Source organism: Diabrotica virgifera, chromosome 6 (assembly GCF_917563875.1).
Source record: "Diabrotica virgifera virgifera chromosome 6, PGI_DIABVI_V3a".
NCBI lineage: Eukaryota > Metazoa > Arthropoda > Insecta > Coleoptera > Chrysomelidae > Diabrotica > Diabrotica virgifera.
In genome coordinates, this window is record NC_065448.1 from 627,040 (window position 1) to 648,900 (window position 21,861).

The following is a 21,861-nucleotide window of genomic DNA, read 5'->3' on the forward strand; positions in this document are numbered from 1 at the left end:
GTCTTCCTACTGCTGCCCAAGTCATTCAAATTCTTCTATAGTTATCTCTGCCGTTTGATTCTGTTTGCCTAGTTTGATCATGTGACCTAGGTAAATAATATATACCTTTCGACACTTTCAATCTCACTTCCATCTAAGTCGATTGTGATATATTGATTTGTCACCACTTTTGTATTATTTAAGTTCATTTTAAACCGACTTTTTCAGTAGGTCTATCTATCTACTACTATGTAATATCCAACCATTTTTTGACAAATTTTTAAAATTTTCCTTTTTTTATTCTCGTAATATCAGTAATATGCCTTCCATTTTTTGTTGTTTCTATCCTTGTATTAATCGTATCAATATTCTATTGATTGTTCCAACACGATTTAAATATTAATTCCATCTTACAGATTCTTTGTAAAGTTTTCTTATTCTTTTTTAATATCATTCTTTACAATTTTATACCATTGAGTTTATTCAACCCTGCAAAAACCGAACACAACCAATAATTTTCAGCTCGATCATAACAATTTATGATCAAAATTATCGCTAAAAATATTCAAATCCTAATACCGATTCGGATAAAATAATAAAGTATAAGAAACCAAGATATTATTAAAAAAATTATTTAATCTACTAAAAAACTATAATCGAAGCAAACCAGCAATTATCGAAGCTCTAAAGGCGAATACCGTCTACCGTCTGGTCAAAAACCTTTTCGGACTACATATTTCTTATTTCTTTTTTCGTTTAATATAATAGGAATGGAAGAAGAAGGGTATTCACCATGGTCTGTAAATTATTGTAAATGGGATGAACTGATTGCGTCTGCACATTTTTATGAAGTTCGGAAACCACAATTGATTGTAATGAGAATTGCATTTTACATTTGTATTAATATCTTTGACGCTTTCAATCGTATGAGCGTTGTTGTTAAATAGCTCCACAACTTTTGTTTAATATTATGATCCAGGGCATTATAAAAGTAGTTATTGACGTACAGAATGGGTAGTTTAAGAAAAGTTGCAGAAAATATAAAATAGAGCATGGTGTACTATACAAATATATTATGAAAAGAGATGTGCCCAAGAACAAAATTGCTCATTTTCCTTGTCTGAGAGTGATTAACATCTTAGTCAGTAGACTTCAGATTTGCAGTGATTTTTCTTCTTCTTTGCGTGCCATCTCCGCGACGAAGGTTGGGAATCATCATTGCTATTCTAACTTTTGACAGTAAAGCCCGAAAAACTTCAGTTGAGCTGCATCCAAACCATTCTCTGAGATTTCTCGGCCAGGACATTTTTCTTCTACCTATGTTGCGCCTTCCTTGAATCTTTTCCTGCATTATTAATCTTAGGAGCTCATATCTGTCACCACGTGTTATATGACCCAAGTATTGCAGTTTTCTTATTTTGATTGAATCCAGTATCTTCATGCTGTTCTATATTCTTCCTAGTACTTCGTCATTGGTTATTCGGTATGTCCAGGAGATTCTCAGCATTCTTCGATATGTCCACATTTCAAATGCTTCCAACCTATTGCAGTGATTGGGGATACCTAATTGTTTAGTCGCATCAAACATAAAAACGAGAACTATATGGAACGAAGAGTAGAGCTGTTAGAAGTTGTGAGAAAGAGAAGTAGAGGATAATCGAGGAGAATATGGAAAGACTGTGGCAGAAAACTTGAACAAGATTAAATGAAGAAGACACGGTCGACAAAAATGAGTGGCGAAAAAAAGTAAAAAACAGCCACCAATGACAAGGGAAAAGCTAAGGGAAGAAGAAGTTAAAAAGTATTAAAGAATATTCAACAACTTTTTTTGCAAAATTTCAAATCAGTCCAATATTTTGTCGGTAAGTGTATAATATATTGTCCGAATGAATAAATTCGGTGCAAATTTATACAAAAACATTTACCAAAGGTTAATAAGTCAATAAATGTTTGCCAAGACAATAGTTATTGTCTTGGCAAACATTAACAAGAAATTTTCTGCCCAAAAAGTGTATATCGTTAATAAGTGAATTGTCCAGAGGCTATTCAACTTCCTAAAGTAAATCATTCGGTGTAAACCTAAGCATAATAATTTACTTTAAATGAAAATAGATGCATAGCTAATTTTAGCGTCATTACGATTCTAAGCATAAGCAGGTATATATTTAATTTAAATACAAACTGAAAATCAGATCTATTTAATTGATAGCGTATTGGTGCTATAAATACTAGAGTGTTTATTAATTTAACGTAGGTACCAGACTTCCTTTATTTTTTTGGAATTTCAGGATGTTGAAATATTTGTCACTAGTTTTCATTAAAAGGTCAATAGTCTATGTTGTTTTTTTTTTCTTTTATAAGTATGCCTCCTTTTCAGTGGACAAACGACTGATATCGATTTTCTGTTTGTCTTATTAATGTATTTCTTAATTTTTATATCTTTTTTAGTCCTAATCCCCTATAGGGATATGGTGACACCTTCAAATTTTAATAATTTTCTTATGATTTTCTTCCATCCTTTTCTGTTCTGGGCTAGTTATTTGGCTTTGTATAACACTCAATTAGTCAATATTTTTGGTTTGATCCGCCTAACGGCTTAGAAGTCTTTCCCTAGGTATTCTTCCTTCAACCCTGCCCTCAATTATCAGTTTTTAATCGTAGCTGTTCTTCTGGCAATGTGTCCAAACTATTGCAAATATCTTTTCAGTATCAAAAATAATATCAGTTCCAATTTGAAGTAACTCTATATACCAAAAAGTATACATAATAAAAGATATCTAAAAGTTTTGAGTCACATACGATAGTCAACAATTATTGTATAATTAAGAGGGTATGCGCAAAATCTTAGTCTAATGCTATTTAAATGCATTAATTTTTTTCGAATCCTGAGAAAACTAATAAATATTTTTGAACAATTTAAACGTACATAGAATCAAAGATTACATTATTACCGAGGGCCGAAAGTCCCTCAGATTAAATAAAAAGTTTCTTTTAAATAAAATATTTAAAATTAAAAATCATACTAAATTTTCTAAAATAAAAAGGAAAAGATTCCTCTCATTGGCTGTATACCATAATAAAAAACTTACTAATGAAGTAAAAACCTCACGTGTAGGTAGCTACATTATATACCATCTACCTACACGTGAGGTTTTTACTTCATTAGTAAGTTTACTAAATTTTCTCTTTTTTTCACCCCTAAAATTAAAAAAAATAGGAAACTTCGGACTAAAAAAAAATTTGGCTGGCCCTCGGTAATAATGTAATATTTTATTCTGTTTTTAAATATTTAAAAAATACTTAACTTAGTATTTTTTTCTTATTTTGCAATTTTCTGAACAACAAATTAATTTTACAAATTTTAGCAATCGCCATTTTAAAGCTAAATGTTTCAATTAACGTTTGATTAATAAATTAATATTTTAATTAATGTTAATTAATGTAATTTTACCTTAAATAATGGTAAACCAAATTATTTAATTTAATGGTAAATTTTTAACGGTAAACCAAATATCGAAAAAACGCGTTTTTACACTAAATTGTTAGTAATTAAAGAAAGATGCCAAAATGCTCACAGAAAACGTATAATTTTTCTTTATATCGGTCTATAAAAATAAAAAAATTTAGGATTTGTCATAGTCCTGAACAGGGCCTTTTTGGCTTATTTCCCTGGTTTAAATTTAAATAAAATGAATGTATCTTATGCATTTTTCTTTTCCTTGATTGTTAAAAATATCAAATCATTTGAAAAAAATATTTTTTAATTTACAAAAAATGTGCACACCCTGTAGACACACAAAACCAAAAATTTTCAAAAGAAAATCTCAAACTTACATGTTATATCGCCTGCTAAATAATTCCATGCCAGAAAAGTCCCCAAAAACACTCACCAACCACAGCGAAAAACCAAAAATCCGTAAACGAAAAAGTCAAAAAGAAAAAAAGAATTCGCGTCCAAAAGACCATAGAACCGTCCGTCAGCGCGCCGCTGGTTCCACCGCCAGGAATGATTAGAATGGGCCAGTGGCGGCTGGTCAGAGGAGGCAAGGAAGGCTTAGCCTCCCCATAAATTTTTTACACATGCTACACTGTTTTGTTTACTTTGTTATTTTGCTTCGAGTTAGAGATATCGGAAAAATTTATTTGAACAAGTTGTTCCAAATAATTTTCTAACCCCACATACCAAATTTCATTACAAAATAATTCGCACTTTTAGTTTTTTCATTATTTGTAATCAGGATCCTAAAACTGGAGAGGAGGCTGCTGGCCGGAAAATCTCACTTGCTAATGCTCCGCGCAGCCCAGCAGCGTTTACGGAGACCCGGTCTCCTAGAGCTGCATTATAGTTTAAGGCACACGCTGCCCGGAGATTGGGCAAGGGCGGCTAATCGGCCAGCAGCCTCCTCTGCAATTTTAGGATCCTGACTACAAATAATGAAAAAACTAAAAGTGCGAATTTTATGATGAAATTTGGTATGTGGGGTTAGAATAATATTTGGAACAACTTGTTCAAATAACGTTTTCCTATATCTGTAATGCAAAGCAAAATATCGGTAATTTACTGTGCTTTTGGATTCGCAGTAGGCCGCTTTTAGAATTAAAAAAATTCAGTTGAATATCTTAAAAAATGTGAACCTTCAACCTGTATGGACTGCAAAAGTTCAAATCTGTATTTATTTTGATATGCATATCTACTTATAGAGATAGAATTGTTAAAAAATAAACGACACAAACTTTGGTAATACACTTTTACAATTTGACTAACTATTTTTAAAATGATATGATATTATGAAATTATAAATATTATGATGATATTATAAAATGTAAATAAAAAATGGTCAAAAAAATGGGGCCTTAAATTAGATTTTTTTGGCAGATTTTTTTGCTAGTGCAAATTTATCTAGATATTTTACAGTTAGGTACTTATGGTAAAAATATGGTAAAAATCACGAGCCGCCACTGGAATGGGCCAAAAGCCCCTTAGAATAAACAAAAAGTTTCTTTTAAATGAGATATTAAAAATATTTTATCAAATTTTGAAATCAGAAATCACACTAAATTTTCTCTTTTTTTCCCTGTAAGTTATTAAAATAAACATTATAGAAGTTTTCAGTGACTTTCTACCCTCGGTAATAACGTAATCTTTCATACTGCGTTTTAACTTTTCAAAAACACTTATTCGTTTTCTCAGGATTCGAAAAAATTTATCTAATGCATTTAAAAAGCATTAGAGCCGAAGTTTTGCGCCTATCCCCCTAAATATTAAGCTTTTTAATGGTAAGACTTTTTTGACACTAAATTGTTAATATTTAAAAAAGACGCCAAAATATTTGAAAAAAACGTAAAGGCTTTCTTTATTAGGCCTATAACTTTAAAAAAATTCAGAGCCTTATTTGTCACAGTTCCGTACAGTGTCTTTTTTGCTTATTTCCCTGGTGCAAATGTTAAAATTAACGTATGTTGTGCATTTTTTTCTTTTCCTTAATTGTTAAAAATATTAAAACATTTGACAAAAATATTTTTAGCTTCTTTTAAAACCATGTGCACACCTTGTACATAAAACCATAAATTTTCAAAAAAAAATCGCAAACTTTCATGTTATATCGCCTGCTAAATAATTCCATGGCAGAAAATTCCCCAAAAGCACTCGATTTTTTCAAGGACTTTTCACAAGGATTCAAGGATTTTTCACAGTCCCGAACAGGGCATTTTTTGCTTAATTCTTTGATATAAATGTTAAAATTAATGTATATTGAGCATTTTTTTCTTTTACTTGATTTTTAAAAATATTGGAACATTTGACAAAAGAAAGCTTCTTTTAAAAAAATGTACACCCTTGTTCACAACACCAAAAAATTTTCAAAAAAAATCACAAACTTACATGTTATATCGCCTGCTAAATAATTCCATGACAGAAAATTCCCCAAAAGCACTCACCAACCACAGCGAAAAAACAAAAAGCCGTAAACGAAAAAGTCAAAAAAAAAAAAAGAATTCACGTCCAAAGGACCATAGAACTGTCCGTCTACGCGCCGGCTCCACCGAGAGGAATGATTAGAATGAAATGAAATGAATAACGAAACCACGAATCCCAAACCACCAGAAGCAGCGGAAGATCTCTTCTCGCACCGCATCCAGAGAGCAACGACGAGAACGCCAACGCATCGGTCAACGAAAACTCGAAAACTTTTAAGGGCCAATGCTGGTGGGCCCCACTCGGCCTACGGCTAACGACGCGACGTCCAACTCTTCTTGGTTGATGATGATTGTCTAACGACGGTAATACGTATAAAATAAATGAGAGGGTGCAATAACCTATTTTTATAAATGATACTAAGATAAAAATGTAAACATCTTTATAACAAAATTCTGTGGCAAAAAGACTCTTTGTCTAATGCCATCTCTTTCTCTCCACACACACAATAACCTATTTAAAAAAAGTGTCTTCAGGAATAGAAATAAAACCGACATAAGATTATAATATCATACAAGAAGTTTATTTAAATTTATTCTTCTTCTTTACGTGCCGCCCTCTACTGAAAAACGTGTATTAATCCACCAGTTAGCAAATATCCCTACTATCTTTGATATGATACTTAGAGCCGGTACTTTCTGACCCGGTTAAACCCCGGTTAGAGGAATTTTGCCATACCAAACTACTCTAACCGTGATTTAATCTGGACAGAAATTAAAGCAAACGATATGTACCTGCTAAAAACATATGAAAGATCTAACAACAGAACTAAGAAGGTTTTGAAAACATGTCACAACAGAGGACCAGATGTCCGAAAACCAAAGTTCCATTTATGCCCGCTGAATTTCTAAACAAAGCAAGCAACGAACTTACTGATGAGTATTGTGATGTCTTTGAAACAATCTCCCTAAAATATCGCAGGCCACATCCAGCAATTGCTAAAAATGCTGATCCAAGAGCCGTTCGTAACAAAACAACTTTTGAAATAGTAACTGTAGAAAGTACAATAAGTAACTGAAGAACACACAAAATAAATAATGTAGTAATAGATAAATGTAGTGAATATAAAAATATGACAGGAATTTCTGTGCTTTCCTGAGTGCTGAAATTCACTACATACTTCTTCAACAAATTATTAATAAGTAAAATTTAGTAAAAAATTTTTGTCCTGGTAAAAGGTATATGTATTAGTTTAAAAAGCCCCTATAGGGCTACAAATATAGAAACAAAACGTGAAACATGAAAAAAAGAACATGGTGAGCCACCCAAAAATAAAAGGTTAAAACCTTTTAAAAGGTTTTCACAGGAAATTCTTCCTTGTGGAAATTATTAATAGGTTTCTCTGTCTTGTGCCGTAGGCATTATGTTTGTAGCTTGTTCTATTCGGAACCATTCTCTTATTTCTCAGCTAGAATTTCTTCTTTCTGTCCAAACCTCTTATACCTTTAATCTTGTCTTCCACTATACGCTGCAGCAGACTGCACTTATCATTACGGAACACATGGCCCGGATATGACGCTTAAATCCTTTTGCAGTTGCTAACATTTCCATCTTTTATCTTTTTATCCATTCGTCTCAATACCTCTGTGTTGGTTGCTCTGTCTAAGACATTCTTCGGCTTTTTTGTATCATGAGCTTGCCGTTTTCGTCCTCCACAGCACTATATTCTCTCAGGCACCTTCTCTGAGGTCTTTATCTATCAGAGCATTTGCTATGATAAATTTTCCTATGTACGTTTCCTACATTCCTACATTTTCGTACATTTCCTATGTTCGTTTTTCATCTTGTAGCAAGTCTTCTTCCCAGAGGGTCCCAGTCCAATATTCTTTTCGGCCACCATTGCTCTGGCATTCTTTGTACATACCTGTACCACACTGCAGGGCTCCGTTTTACAACTTTTTGTAATTGATCATTCCACTTTTCCATTCCGTTCCACATTTCCTTGGTTCTTATGCTCTATCTCTCTCTTCTCTCTCTCTCTCTCTCTCTCTCTGATGATTTGTAAATATCTTTTCTTTATGAAAAAATGCATTATTAGTTCAACTGTTCTTATTTTATTTCGTATTGAATGACTTCCTATCGACGATATTTGCCACTATGCTCTGAAAGATCCTTTTTTGTTTTCTTTGATTAGTTCCGTTCACTCTATGGAGTGCTTTTGTGGCTTGTTTTTGCTGTGATATTTTCATTTCTATATATTTCATCCAAATACCATCTCGTCTTATCATATGGGAAAGAGTAATTGATAAACGGATACGTGAAGAGACCGAAATATCTGAGAATCAATTTGGCAGTATGCAGGGCAGATCAACAACAGATGCAATTTTCATTATAAGGCAGTTGATGAAAAAATACAGGAGTAAAGAAACAAACGCTCATATGGTATTCATTGATCTTGAGAAAGCGTATGATAGAGTTCCTCGAGAGATTCTGTGGTGGGCACTCGATAAGAAAGGAGTCCCTGGTGAATATGTAAAGATTGTGAGGGAAATGTATGAGGGAGTAACGACTAGTGTTAGGACAGGTGTGGGAGAGACTGATAAATTTCATGTGAAAGTAGGATTGCACCAAGACTCTGTGCTTAGTCCGTATTTATTCTCGTTAGTTTTGGACCAGATAACAGCGAAACTACAGGGTAACATTCCATGGTGCGTAATGTATGCTGATGATATCGTCTTAGTAGGAAATAGTGAAAGAGACTTAGAACAAAAACTGGAACAGTGGAGGCAAGCTCTGGAGGAAAAAGGTTTAAAACTTAGTAGGACAAAAACAGAGTATTTGGAATGTTCATTTAAAGATGAAGTTACTACAAATAAAATGGTATCTTTGGATCGTGAACTGATTGTAAAAAGCAATAGTTTTAAGTACCTGGGATCGGTATTACAGAGTAATGGAGAAATAGATGGAGATGCATGCAGTAGAATTAGGGCTAAATGGATGAAGTGAAAAGAAGCGAGTGGTGTGTTATGTGACAGAAAAATTCCAATGAAGCTGAAGGGAAAATTCTATAAAACAGCAATAAGACCGGCTATGATGTACGGAACTGAATGTTGGGCAGTGAAGAAGAAAGGGGAACAACGAATGCATGTGGCGGAAATGAGAATGCTTAGATGGATGAGTGGAGTGACAAAGAAGGATAAAATTAGAAATGATTATATTAGGAGAAGTCTAGGTGTGGCACCAATTGATGAAAAATTGAGAGAGCATGGGTTAAGACGGTTTGGTCATGTTCAATGTCGAGACGTTAATCACTCAATACAAAGAATAGCTGAAGTGCAGATTCTTGGAAGGAGTAGGAGAGGAAGACCAAAGAAGACCGGGGGGAGACGATAAGGCAGGACATGTTGGTAAAAGGGATTGACATTGATATGACCCAAGATAGAATTGTGTGGAGAAATGCAATTAGGGAAGCCGACCCCGCATAGGGATAAGGCAAAGAGAATGATGAATGATAACCATCTCGTCTTATCTTCTTCTTCTTCTTTAAGTGCCTCTCCTATCGGAGATTGGATATCATTAGGGCGATTCTAATTTTATTTACTGCTGTTTTGAACAATTCGTTAGTGGTACAGCCAAACCACTCTCTCAAATTTCTCATCCAGGACATTCTTCTACGGCCTGGATTTCTTCGTCCTTGGATTTTTCCTTGCATTATGTTTTGTAGGAATGTGTACTTTTGTCCCCTCATCAGGTGGCCTAAGTATTCAAGTTTTCTCTTTTTTATATTCAGTAGAACTTCTGGCTTGTTATTTATTCTGCGTATTACTTCTTCATTTGTAATTTTATCCACCCAACTTATTCTTAGTATACGGCGGTAGCACCACATCTCAAAGCTTTCAAGATTTTTAATATTCCTCTGTTTAAGAGTCCATGACTCAACACCGTAGAGCAAAGTACTGAATACATAGCATTTTAACATTCTAGTTCGTAGATGAATACTAATATCACGATTACAAAATAATTTTTTCATTTTTATAAAAGTAGATCTGGCAATTTCAATACGTCTTTGTATCTCGTGATTTTGGTCACCTGTTTCATTGATAAGGGTTCTTAAGTATTTGTATTCGTTTACTTTTTCAAGTTGGGTACCGTTTATTGTGATACTAGTGTCATTTATTGGATTCTTACTGAAGGTCATATATTTGGTTTTTTTGACGTTCATCCTTATGTCGTAGTTATTACATATCTCATTCATACTTTCAACTAGATGTTGTAGATCTTCCGCTGTTCTTGCCATTATCACAGTATCGTCAGCATATCGAATGTTATTGATAACTTCTCCATTGACTATTATCCCTTCGTTTGCATATGAGAGAGCTTCTTGGCATATTTGTTCGCTGTAGATATTAAACAAGAGCGGTGACAATATACAACCCTGTCGTACCCCTCTACGTATTTCTATTTCGTCCGATGTTTGGTCTTCTATTTTTATATTAGCTCGCTGATTCCAGTACAGATTTAATATTATTTGTATGTCTCTGATGTCAATGTTCTTACTCTCCAGGATTTCTTTGAGTTTACTGTGGCGTACTTTGTCAAAGGCCTTTTCAAAGTCTATAAAGCAGGCGTGTACCTCTTGGTTAACATCTAGGCATCTCTGTGTTAGAACGTTCAGGGCAAAGAGGGCATCCCTTGTACCTAATCCTTTTCTGAATCCCATCTGTGTATCGTTAATATCGATGTCTAGTTTTTGATAGATTCGGTTGTGGATGACTCTAAGAAATATTTTAAGCAGGTGACTCATCAAGGAGATTGTTCGATGATCTGAACATTGCACTGCCTTAGTTTTCTTCGGTATGGTGACAAACGTAGACAGCAACCATTCTTGTGGTATTATACCAGTACTGTATATTGTATTGAATATATGCAATATTATGGTTACGGATTGAACATTCAAAAGCTTCAGCAGTTCTGTAGGGATTTCATCAGGTCCGTTTGCTTTTCCATTTTTAGCGTTTCTTATTGCGTATTCTACCTTTTCTTTCAATATGTCTGGCCCAGTTGCATTGATTATCTGAGTTAGGTTGTTTCTATCGTCTTCAAATAATTCATTCAGGTATTCTGTCCATCTTTTTATTTTATTATCTAGATCTACAATAAGGTTTCCATCTTTGTCTTTAAGTTTACCTATTTGGCATTTCTTTATGCTTCCTGTTATCTCTTTTACTTTTTTGTGCATATTGAACGCATCGTACTTTTTCTCATAGGTTTCCATTTCTTCACACTGTTCTTTAATCCACGCCTCTTTGGCTTCTTTTATTCTCTTTTTTATGTGTTTGTTTATTTCTTTGTATTTGGCTAGGTAATTCTTCATATTTCTTCTTTGTTCCATCAAGTCTAGTATGTCCTGTGTCATCCACCCCTTGTTCTTTGTTGTCGTTTTTGTCAGATGTTTCTTTCCTGCTGTTTGTATAGCTGTATTTATGTACTTTAATTTTTGGTTAACGTTATCTGTATCGTCTTATCACTGAGCCTAAATACTTAAAAGTCTGACAACTCTTAACTGTGTCTTCTTTTAAACTTAAGTTCAAATCAGGAAGCTTTTGTCCAATACATCAGTATTCGGTCTTACACATACTTATCTTGAGTCCCCATAGATAGCTCATACTCTTCCTTTAATTTCCTTATCATATATTTCATGTCCTATATAATAATATTCTCTTGTACTGGTGTGCACATTATACCGCATTTTCTATACCATCTTTTCAAAGCCTGATCGGTATAATATGATTAAAAGTGTAGGTGATAGACCACCATCTTGTTTACGGTGACTGCTTTTGTTATTTCATTGCTTAACTTTATTTTCATCTTTGTTTCTTTATTCACTCTTTGTGTTACATCCACCCATTTTCTAACGTGCATTCTTTGCATTGCTTCCAATAAAATTGTTTCCTAGGCACGCTATCGTATACTTTCTCCAAGATGATAAAGATCACATGTGCGTTCAAAATTTTACTCTTTGTTTTTTTTTCTATCATTTGTTTCATGATGAGCATATTACCTACACATCACTGGCGAAGCGTCCATGTAACCACTGTTACCATTGGTAACAGTTAAAAATCTTGCAAATAAATAATATTTTATGACTACTGTGAAATAATTCCATTTTATTTTTTTATAAAAATATGAGTGTTAATAGTAATTCACTAAAAAGTCAACTAGGCGCACGAAAATATTGGCGAATTTATGCGACTCGGTTGCAGGTTAATGTTACCACTTTTAAATGTGGATACAAATGAAGGTCCATCGGCTATCGGTCGGACGGTCGGAGACGGCTCGTGTATGAAAATTTTGAAAGGCGAAGGCGTAAGCGCGCTGTGGATATTAGTAGGCACGTTACCACTTTTTGGTATGGTTACAGTGGTTAGTTAGCTATTACAGTGTGCGTGCAATTAAACATGGATGAGTGTCGTTGACGACTTTTTTTTTTAAATTTTTGACACTATGATTATCCAACTTAAAAATAGGTTTTCTAATTTAAAGCAAAAAATTTTCAGATAGGGCCTTTCATCAATTTGTACAGCTATATGGACAAAAATTTGACACAGTAAAGTTAAAAAACAGAATTGACATTTCTTTAAAATGATCCAGATTATATTGAAAAAAAAATGTACAAAAATTGTATCAATATTTAACGTCTTCAGAACTTGATAATGCAGTACAGGAACCCTTTAAATTGGCAAACCTATTTTTAATAATTCCTGCTACCTACAAGTGCATCCGTTGCAAAAAGTTTTTCAGCAATGAAATGTATTAAAACATGACAAAGAAATACCCAATTGCTAGATCGAATGTCGTCATTTTCTTTAATTTTCATTGAGTAACGCTTTTTAAATGGATTAATGACAGAACCCTCTTTCTACGATTCTGTTATTAACATACTTCCAGATAAAATAAACAAAAACTTATATCAGTGGCGGATCTAGACATTTCCCTTGGGAGAAGAAATTTACCTTAGGGGGAACTTCCAATGTAACACCAACCAAAAAACATAATAAAGATAAACCAAAACAACATAAAAGACATAAATTATAACTTATATGCATTAAGTTCCCTTAATTTTCCTAACTGGCGTGTTTATTGGGTTGAATTTGTCTGTCCGTGGTTCAAGTTTCATGTCAGTTAATATATTTTTATGTTTCAACAATTTTTTTCCTTAATTTTGGACCTTGTTAGGGGGGAAATTTCCCCTTTTCCCTCCCCGTAGATCCGCCACTGACTTATATTTGCGAAGTTCTTTTAAACAAGATTTTCTACATGTGGGTTTGGTAACACTTTAGAAAAAGTCACGCGTCGCCACTGCTAGACATGATCTAGATCGGTCACGTCAGACGTAGAAATGAGAACTATGTGAGATGAATGATAAACCTTTTAGAAGTTGAGGGAAAGAAGTAGAGGAAAACCGAGAAGATGAAAGAACTATGTTTTAGAGGAGTTGAGAGAAAGAGAGAGAGAGAGAGAGAGAGAGAGAGAGAGATTTAAATGGAGAATACATGATGTACAGAAATGAGTGGCGAAGAAGAGTAAAGAACAGTGATCCCTGGAAAGGGAAAAGCTTAGGAAAAAGAAGAACAAAGAGACTCTTGGTGTTGTTTCTAGTTTTTTTTAATGGACTTACTGATATGAATTAGGCAGAGGTGCGAAATATGAGATATTAAGGCGCAAGAACTTGTGCAATAAGTTGGACATGAAATAGAAACTTTGACAAAATAGCATGTTAGGTTATGTTGTTTTATAAATTAAATGTAATTTTTTAAGTAGAGTTATCAAATATTAGATTAAAAATTTTAGATTATAATTTGAGAAAATTATAATACTATGTATTATAACAAAATCAATTAATACCTAATGCAAATATAATAAATACATTATTCATTTACAAAAGGAAACAAGTTGTAAGAAATACATATAGAAAATAGTTTTTTTACTCCCTATGTTGCATAATTAAAGTTATCCACCAGAATAATGTTATCCGTGAAGCGTGAAATGGATTGGTAAAAAGTTCCTCTACTTTTGTTAAAAAATTGTTTAGTTTGAAATTTAGGTTGACAGAATGTCAATGTAGTAAAAACAAACTGTATAGCCTTAAAAGTTACTAAAAATATAACCAAATTGCAGAAAAAATTGCATGAAAAATAGGACATGTTCTATTTGAACGTTTGCTGCAAGAAGTTGCAGCTTTTCTCCAATTTTCGTATGACACGATGCAATTTCTATTGCTGCAAGAAATTGTGCAATTAATTGCGCAATTAGTTGCATCGTGTAAAGTGGCTATAAGAGAGTGGTATAGTTGCAACTCAGTAGATGTTTTCAGAGCAGCCGCCAATAAGGTACGGATAGCTGTGATGATAGCCAACCTCCGATAGGAGAAGGAACTACAAGAAGAAGAAGTAGAAGAAAGTCTGAAAGAAATCCGATTCAGGTAGTTTTCTAATAATTATTGTTATTTTTGAAAAAATATTATTACGTACAATGTTATCTAAGGTTCACATTTTAAATTTTGAATTGTTAAAACGCCAATGTTTTTCGCTACTAGCGTGTGGGCAATCAATGGATATATCATCAAGGATACATTGAATAACGTTTTGTGCCATTTTATATAACGATAGAATATAAATGTCTTTCTTTGATACTGAAAATCAGTTCGAGATTATAATTACACGGGCATGTGGGTGGGGAGGATGTGCCGTTCGAGATAACACGGCTTCCTCTTCTTTTTATTTCCGGCGAAATATATTTGATTCATAAAATTCCTAAACTATTTAATTTCATAGAAATCATAGTTATTATCATAAAATACGAAGACAATAAGATAGGTATCTTTTAGCCTTGTACTCTATTCTGAAATCCTATATAAAAGATCCCATTGTAAGTAATAAAGTTCCTTTATTAAACTTCTTCTAATAAACAATCAAATATTGGTCGAAAAAATCTTCCCCCACCTTACATGAATTCAGCTTTTCGTAATACTTGCAATATTTGCAAAATTATTAAAAAACCACCTAAATCAGATTTCTTTCAGGTTTTAGAAATGTCGATAATTCAAACTCCATTATATCAGAGAACAACGACCACATTATATTCCGAACTTCTCACACTTAACAAAACTACCCTTAATTATTATACTTCCAAATACCCTGCAAATATATACCGATGCTTCAAAACAAAATGATGGAGTAGGCTGTGCCTTTTATATACCATCTCTAGACGTTATAGGCCTGGATCCCACGTACCAAAAAAATGTTGATTAATAGCAAGCTGAAAATTTGTTAACAGCTTAACAGTGTCTAGTGGGACAAACTTTGATGTATGGGAACAATGGAACATGGGAAGTTTTAATTGTGGAACAGGTTAAAAATTTGGAACGTCAAACTACGAAAACGTCCCATGTATTTTGTCGGACAGAACTTCCAATTGATTTGTTACCCTTTCATTAAACTCTCATGCAAAAATCAGACTGGTATTTATCACCAACTGGGCATTTTAATAAGTCCGACACGTAGAACATGTCAAATAACAGGAATTATGACAGGTGATAAATGGCAGTCTGGTACCAGGTACGTAATAATTGTTAATGTATCATGGGTATAAACCTACCTATTTGATCTGCCAAAATACATAGTATGTAATACTTTTATTTATATAATTTGATTACCATCAAAATTTCTATCAATATTCACCTAATATATTGTTTTTTTACTCTATGTTTTGTTGTATTCTTTCAATTCTAAATCATTTCAATTCAAAATTAAAATAATTTGATCAATTTTCAAAATATCAAAATATCACAAGTTTAATCCGTTTAGTTAGTCGATCTTCGTAAATAATGACACATACTGTCCGTGGCTAAGCGTTGAAGGCGAATGAATTCCAATACCAAGTGCGCTTATCAGCGCTGGTTAGAGTCCCAATAGAAACTATCTTTTTTGTTTTTTTTTAATACATTTTATGATTGTAAGTATATTTATTATATAATTTTATTTTCAGAAAATACGTATTTAGTTAAAAAAAATTTCGACAATTAATGTTCAGACATCATTTGTGGCTTGTTTAATGTGTTTGTGTGTGTTTTATTCTTTTATTATTTTAATTTTTGGCACTGTTCTAATAAAAATGTTTGAGAAGTAGTAAGTATAAATTAGTTTAATATTTAAACAAAATATAAATAAAAAGTATATTAATTTCGTTTAAATCATATAATAGAAGTATAACTTCTTACGTGCGTACAAAGTACACACACATTCTTTTTTATTAAAACGATACCAAAAATATAAAAGGGTCATTCCATTTCAAATCACTCAATTTTGGAGCAAAAAAAATTTTGGACCTCCGATTTGTCTGAAAATTGGTATATAGCTTCTGCGGGACGTACAAATAAGATATTTAAGGTCAAAAAATCTTCTTCTTCTTTTTTTCTCAAAATGTTATTTTATGCGATTTTACAGTGATTTGGTGTTTATTTATACAAATTTGCATTTTCTATCGTAAAGTATCAATGAAAAACATAATATTTTAATAGAAAGGACTCAAAAATGTCATTATATGGCATTATAACAAGTTACATTGATTCAAAACAAGCTTTTGATCAAATTTTATAGTGTAGAAAACGTTAAAATACCGTTTTTTACATTTTTCTCCATTCCCAAAATACATCACAATCGATTTGGCTGAAAATTTGCCCACAGATAGACAAAATATAGGACTTTAAGTGGTGAGAAGGATTTGAATTATATTACAATACCAAAAAAATTACATGCAATATTATAGTCAAAAATATAGGCGTCTACTGTAAGTAAAATTAACTCGAAAATATCGACCTCACGACAAAAATTGTTAAAAAGAAATTGTAATAATTGTAAATACGATTTATTTGGAACAATTTCAGTTCCTACCATTTTTGTCGAAAAGTTAAAAATGGCGGAGATATTGAGCCAAACAGGTTCTCCTTTAAAATCAAGATGGCGGCTAACGTAACGGAGGAATTCATTCGTGCTTTTAAATTTAGGCTACTATTGACTCCCTTAAAGATCAGAAAAATAAAATTTTGAGCAGCTCGGCATTCAAGGTCAAATGCTATCCCGACTGGACTAATATATACTTTTGAGTCTGATATTACTGCATGTAACTTTTTTGGTATTGTAATATAATTCAAATCCTTCTAACCACTTAAAGTTCTATCTTTTGGATATCTGTGGGCAAATTTTCAGCCAAATCGATGATGATGTATTTTGGAAATGGAGGAAAATGTAAAAAACGGTATTTTAACGTTTTTTACACTATAAAATTTGATCAAGAACTTGTTTTGATTCAAAATAACTTGTTATAATGCCATATAATGACATTTTTGAGTCCTTTCTATTAAAATATTATGTTTTTCATTGATACTTTACGACAGAAAATGCAAATTTGTTTAAATAAACACCAAATCACTGTAAAATCGCATAAAATCACATTTTGAGAAAAAAAGAAGAAGAAGATTTTTTGACCTTAAATATCTTATTTTTACGTCCCGCAGAATAGGTCTGGATCCCGCGTATGAAAAACAGTTGATTAATAGCAAGCTGAAAATTTGTTAATAGCTTAAGGGTGTCTAATCGGACAAACTTTGATATATGGGAACGCTGGAACAGGGGCAGTTTTAAGTGTGGAACAGGTTAAAAATTTGGAACGGTCACACCACGAAAACGGCACATTTATTTTGTCCGACAGAACAGACTTAAACTCTCCGAACAGAGATTAAACTCTCATGCAAAAATCAGACTGCTATTTATCACCTGTCATAATTCCTGTCATTTGACATATTCTACATGTTCCACTCATTAAAACGCCCATTTGGTGATAAATAGCAGTCTGATTTTTGCATGAGAGTTTAATCTCTGTTCTAAGAGTTTAAGTATGTTCTGTCGGACAAAATACATGTGCCGTTTTCGTGGTCTGACCGTTCCAAATTTTTAACCTGTTCCACAATTAAAACTTCCCCTGTTCCAGTGTTCCCATATATCAAAGTTTGCCCGACTAGCCACCCTTAAGCTATTAACAAATTTTCAGCTTGCTATTAATCAACTTTTTTTTCATACGCGGGATCCAGACCTAGAAGCTATATACCAATTTTCAGACAAATCGGAGATCCAAAATTTTTTGCCTGAGTGATTTGACATGGAATGTACCAAAAAAAAAAAAGAATATGAATCGTCAATCAAGGATTTGAACCCGGGACCTCTTGATCTCCGGTCACACGCTCTACCACTGAGCTATATTCCTTTTGCTTTGACAGGTTACAAGATTTCTCATACATACTGACAAATTTAATAGACCATGTGAAGTATACAAAAATACTTTAATATACTTACAATTATTATAAAATATCTTATTCCTGAGGAAGACAAATCCAAAGACACAAAAATTATAATAAATAATAAATTTACTAAGAACACTAATATATCCTTTTATATGATATAATACGCTGTGTCTAGGTACACGCTAACGTGTACGCAAATAAAAAAGTTTGGGTACACGCGAAACGTCATTAAGTCAGTAACGTCACTATTTAGCGTGCACTTTTACTGGTTTTTTGCATACACGCTAACTTGAGAATACCGCGAGTGTCAGAGTGAGGGTGGCGATGGTTAGAATTTGTGTAATCGCATTGTGTTTACATTTTAATATTGATTAGTAAAGAGATTTCTTATTTTTATTTGTTTAGTGTTTGTTTTTAAATTAATTATAGAGTGAGGACAATTATTTAGTTCTTTTAATGAGTTTAACAAAATTTTAAAACATTATGAAAAAATAAGAGACAAAAATTCGTGATTAAGGGTAGCAGAAGTATTAAGATAAAATATACAGGGCGATTGATTAGTGTGATAAAGCTCAGTAGATAGTTATAGCAATAGATAGCAATAAAAGTTAGTAATAAAAATTGTAGCAAACTTTGAGCTTCATATTACAAAATTAGTTAGAATGTTACAGGGCGTTCGATAACACAGTGGCAGACCAAACTTATGTTTTTTTTTAAATGGAACACCCTATATTTTATTTTATGTTCGAAATCTTCTTAACGTCCCCATCACAAAAATATAAAGGTTTATTATGTTATATAGGGTATTTACAAAGTCATAACCAATTTTCCATGAAAATCGTAACAAGTTCAAGTCCCTATATAAAAAGAAATAAACACGACAGCATTGATTGATAAACTGGTATCGTTAACTTACGTATAAAAATCACTAACTAGTCAACTAAATATTTATTTTGCTAACCTAAATATATACTTTTATAATATACACATTGATTTATTACAATTAAGTTTGAAACATCTGAATAGTTCTGTTTCCCTCCCCCTTCCCTTAATAACAAATATTTTTCTATCAAACAAATAAACTAAACATATCAAAATAGCTGTACCAAAATATACAGTCACTGCGCATGATAATGACGTCACTGTCTTGATGAAGTTTAATTCGCGTGTACCTAACTTTTTTATTTGCGTACACGTTAGCGTGTACCTAGACACAGCGGATATAATATTACTTATTTGCGCTGATACATACATATCTTGAAAGTTTAGCAACGAAATACATAATGTCTGTGTGCGCATGCGCCCGGCATTATAAAATTTCACTCTCGATCGTAAAGAAGTATAACTTCAACAAATTTTCAGCTTGCTATTAATCAACTTTTTTTGGCACGCGGGATCCAGGCCTATTAAAAATCTGTGATCATTAATGAAATTTAAATAATAATATGTCTCAAGAAGAACAAGAATTAGAATCTACAAAAAAGTAGACCTACCGATACATATATGCATGCGAAACATCATAATCATCAATGAGCCCCGATTTGTCCATTGTTGAACATTGGACTCCTCTTCTTTTTCTCCTCTTTCTCCATCTTCTTTTCTTCTGCGCCTCTGCTATCCAATTGGTCACAATGCAAAACAGAGGTGCTTAAAAAAATTAGATAAAGATTTTTTTTGAAAGATGGGAGAGAAAAATACAAAGACGAGTTGTGAAAATAGATGGTCAATGGAGAATAAAGAATAATAAAGAACTTAAAGAACTATATGAACCAAAAAACGACGGTAATAAATTAAAGTACAGAGAATACTATATTTACAGACACATTAAAAATAGGAAAAAAAGAATGCCAAAAATGGTACTATCATTTTCTCATTTCTTCAGTTTTAATTTTCTTCCTCTTTGGCATAATTAGTGGTTTCTCCACTACATTATATTTACGTGGCTTCTTTCTTCTGTTTGTGACCATGTGTCACATCTGCAAAAATTATATTGTTTTACCAGCGTTTCTGAATATTAAAGTGTCTCTTATTTTGTTATATTGTTGCTCCGTTTACTATTCGGCTCATAATTGCTTGATTTGTATTCGTATTCGAAGAAAACACTATCGAAATAAGTTGGTTTTAAAGTTTGGGCTTAAACCCACATACCTCTTTTATCGAATTTTTCTCTAAACAACAAAAATATTGATTTTACAAACAAAATCAATAGTTTAATCTCAGAAATTACCATTTCAGAAACAGTTTTGTTGATGTTCATTTGAAATATGGCTGAAATATCAGCTTTTAACTATTCAAGAATTTCTCTTTGCTATCATATTGCGGACAGATGTCTCAATCAACAAGTTAATTGTCACTGGGATCCCACTGGGCCATGTTCGCCTCAGATGGTTTCTTAATAGGGCGTAAACTTCGAAGAAGGTCCATTGACGTTTCCAACATATTAATGGTGCATATAAAAACGGAAAAGTTGATTATTTTTTAATTCAATTCGTAATGTTTTTTTCTTAAAGCGGGTTTAGTTAGAATGTTAGAAGAGTATGCTTTAATTTTTGACGGTTATTAACAAATTAAACAAAGTGCAAAATACCTAGAAAATAATTCAAAATGTTATACAAAATGTTATGTTATAATATTAAACAAAATGTTATAATATTAAACAAAATGTTATAATATTAAACAAAATGTTATAATATTAAACAGAATACATATCACATCCTCAGTAATATAAGGGCTCAACTCAAAATTTGTGATTTTGAATGATGGGCACAAAATGAAATTGTCTACCGGTTAACGTTGACAGAGGGAGAAAAAGAATGGTTCGGTAAATATATTTATGCCTATGTCTCTCTCTTACTCTCCCCGGCCACCTCACCTCTGGTTTTAAGGGAGCAATCAGTAACATGTCTTTCTATGACGAAAATCCTGGTTAGATTATGTTTTAACATTTTGTATCATTAACCCGGTCTATATAGACATTTGAAATAACAAAAATTGCCGGAGAGCCAAATTTCGGTGGAGAGCTAGGGTATACCGTAACAAATAAAATTTAAAAAGTCCCCATCGATCCCATGTGTGCGTCAAAAGTTATTCGGGGTCAAAGGTCAAAATTTGAGATTTTTTGGATTTTTTTCGAAAACGGTAAGTTTTATCAAAAAAAACCTTAAACCAAAGTTGTAGATCTTAAAATTCTCTACAAAAATAGTCCTTACTATTTTTTTCCTAAGAGTTGCCATTCCTGAGATATCGCGATTCAAAGAGTCGGATTATACATGATATGCACACGTTTCCACGCCACCTGTGAGGTAGTGTACTCGGCGCGTTTTTTTACCGTGGTTTCCCCTGTAGGTCTACTCGGTACTCCACTAACTGTTTTGACAATTTTAGGATAATTTAAGGAAACAATACCGGTCAAGTTCTAGATATTACCTTATTATTGATATTGATTATTGATATTGCTATTGCTTATTAGGTTAACTATTGTTTTGATTTCTTTAGATATTTTAATCAGATTCATATTCTTGAAAGTCTACTTCAACAGTCTAGTCTTCTTCGATTTCATCTTCTTCCTCTTCCTCTTGCTGGATGTTCAAAAATTGTTCAAATGTGACTG

The 21,861-nt window shown here is 32.7% G+C and overlaps 1 protein-coding gene across 12 annotated transcripts in view; it reads right to left on the minus strand.

Moving 5' to 3' along the window:
* The window catches only part of LOC114330502 (papilin), a 274,344-nt gene extending 268,261 nt beyond the window's left edge, over positions 1–6,083 (minus strand). For 10 of the 12 annotated variants that reach the window (XM_050654187.1, XM_050654186.1, XM_050654185.1 and 7 more), the window contains exon 1: positions 5,861–6,082. In XM_050654187.1, coding sequence (XP_050510144.1) covers positions 5,861–5,889 — 29 coding nt within the window. In that variant the 5' untranslated portion in view covers positions 5,890–6,082. Of the gene's footprint in view, positions 1–3,813; positions 3,934–5,860 lie in introns of those variants that run through there. The other 2 variants (XM_028279882.2, XM_028279858.2) reach the window with 2 other exon arrangements.
* Positions 6,084–21,861: the final 15,778 nt, after the last annotated feature.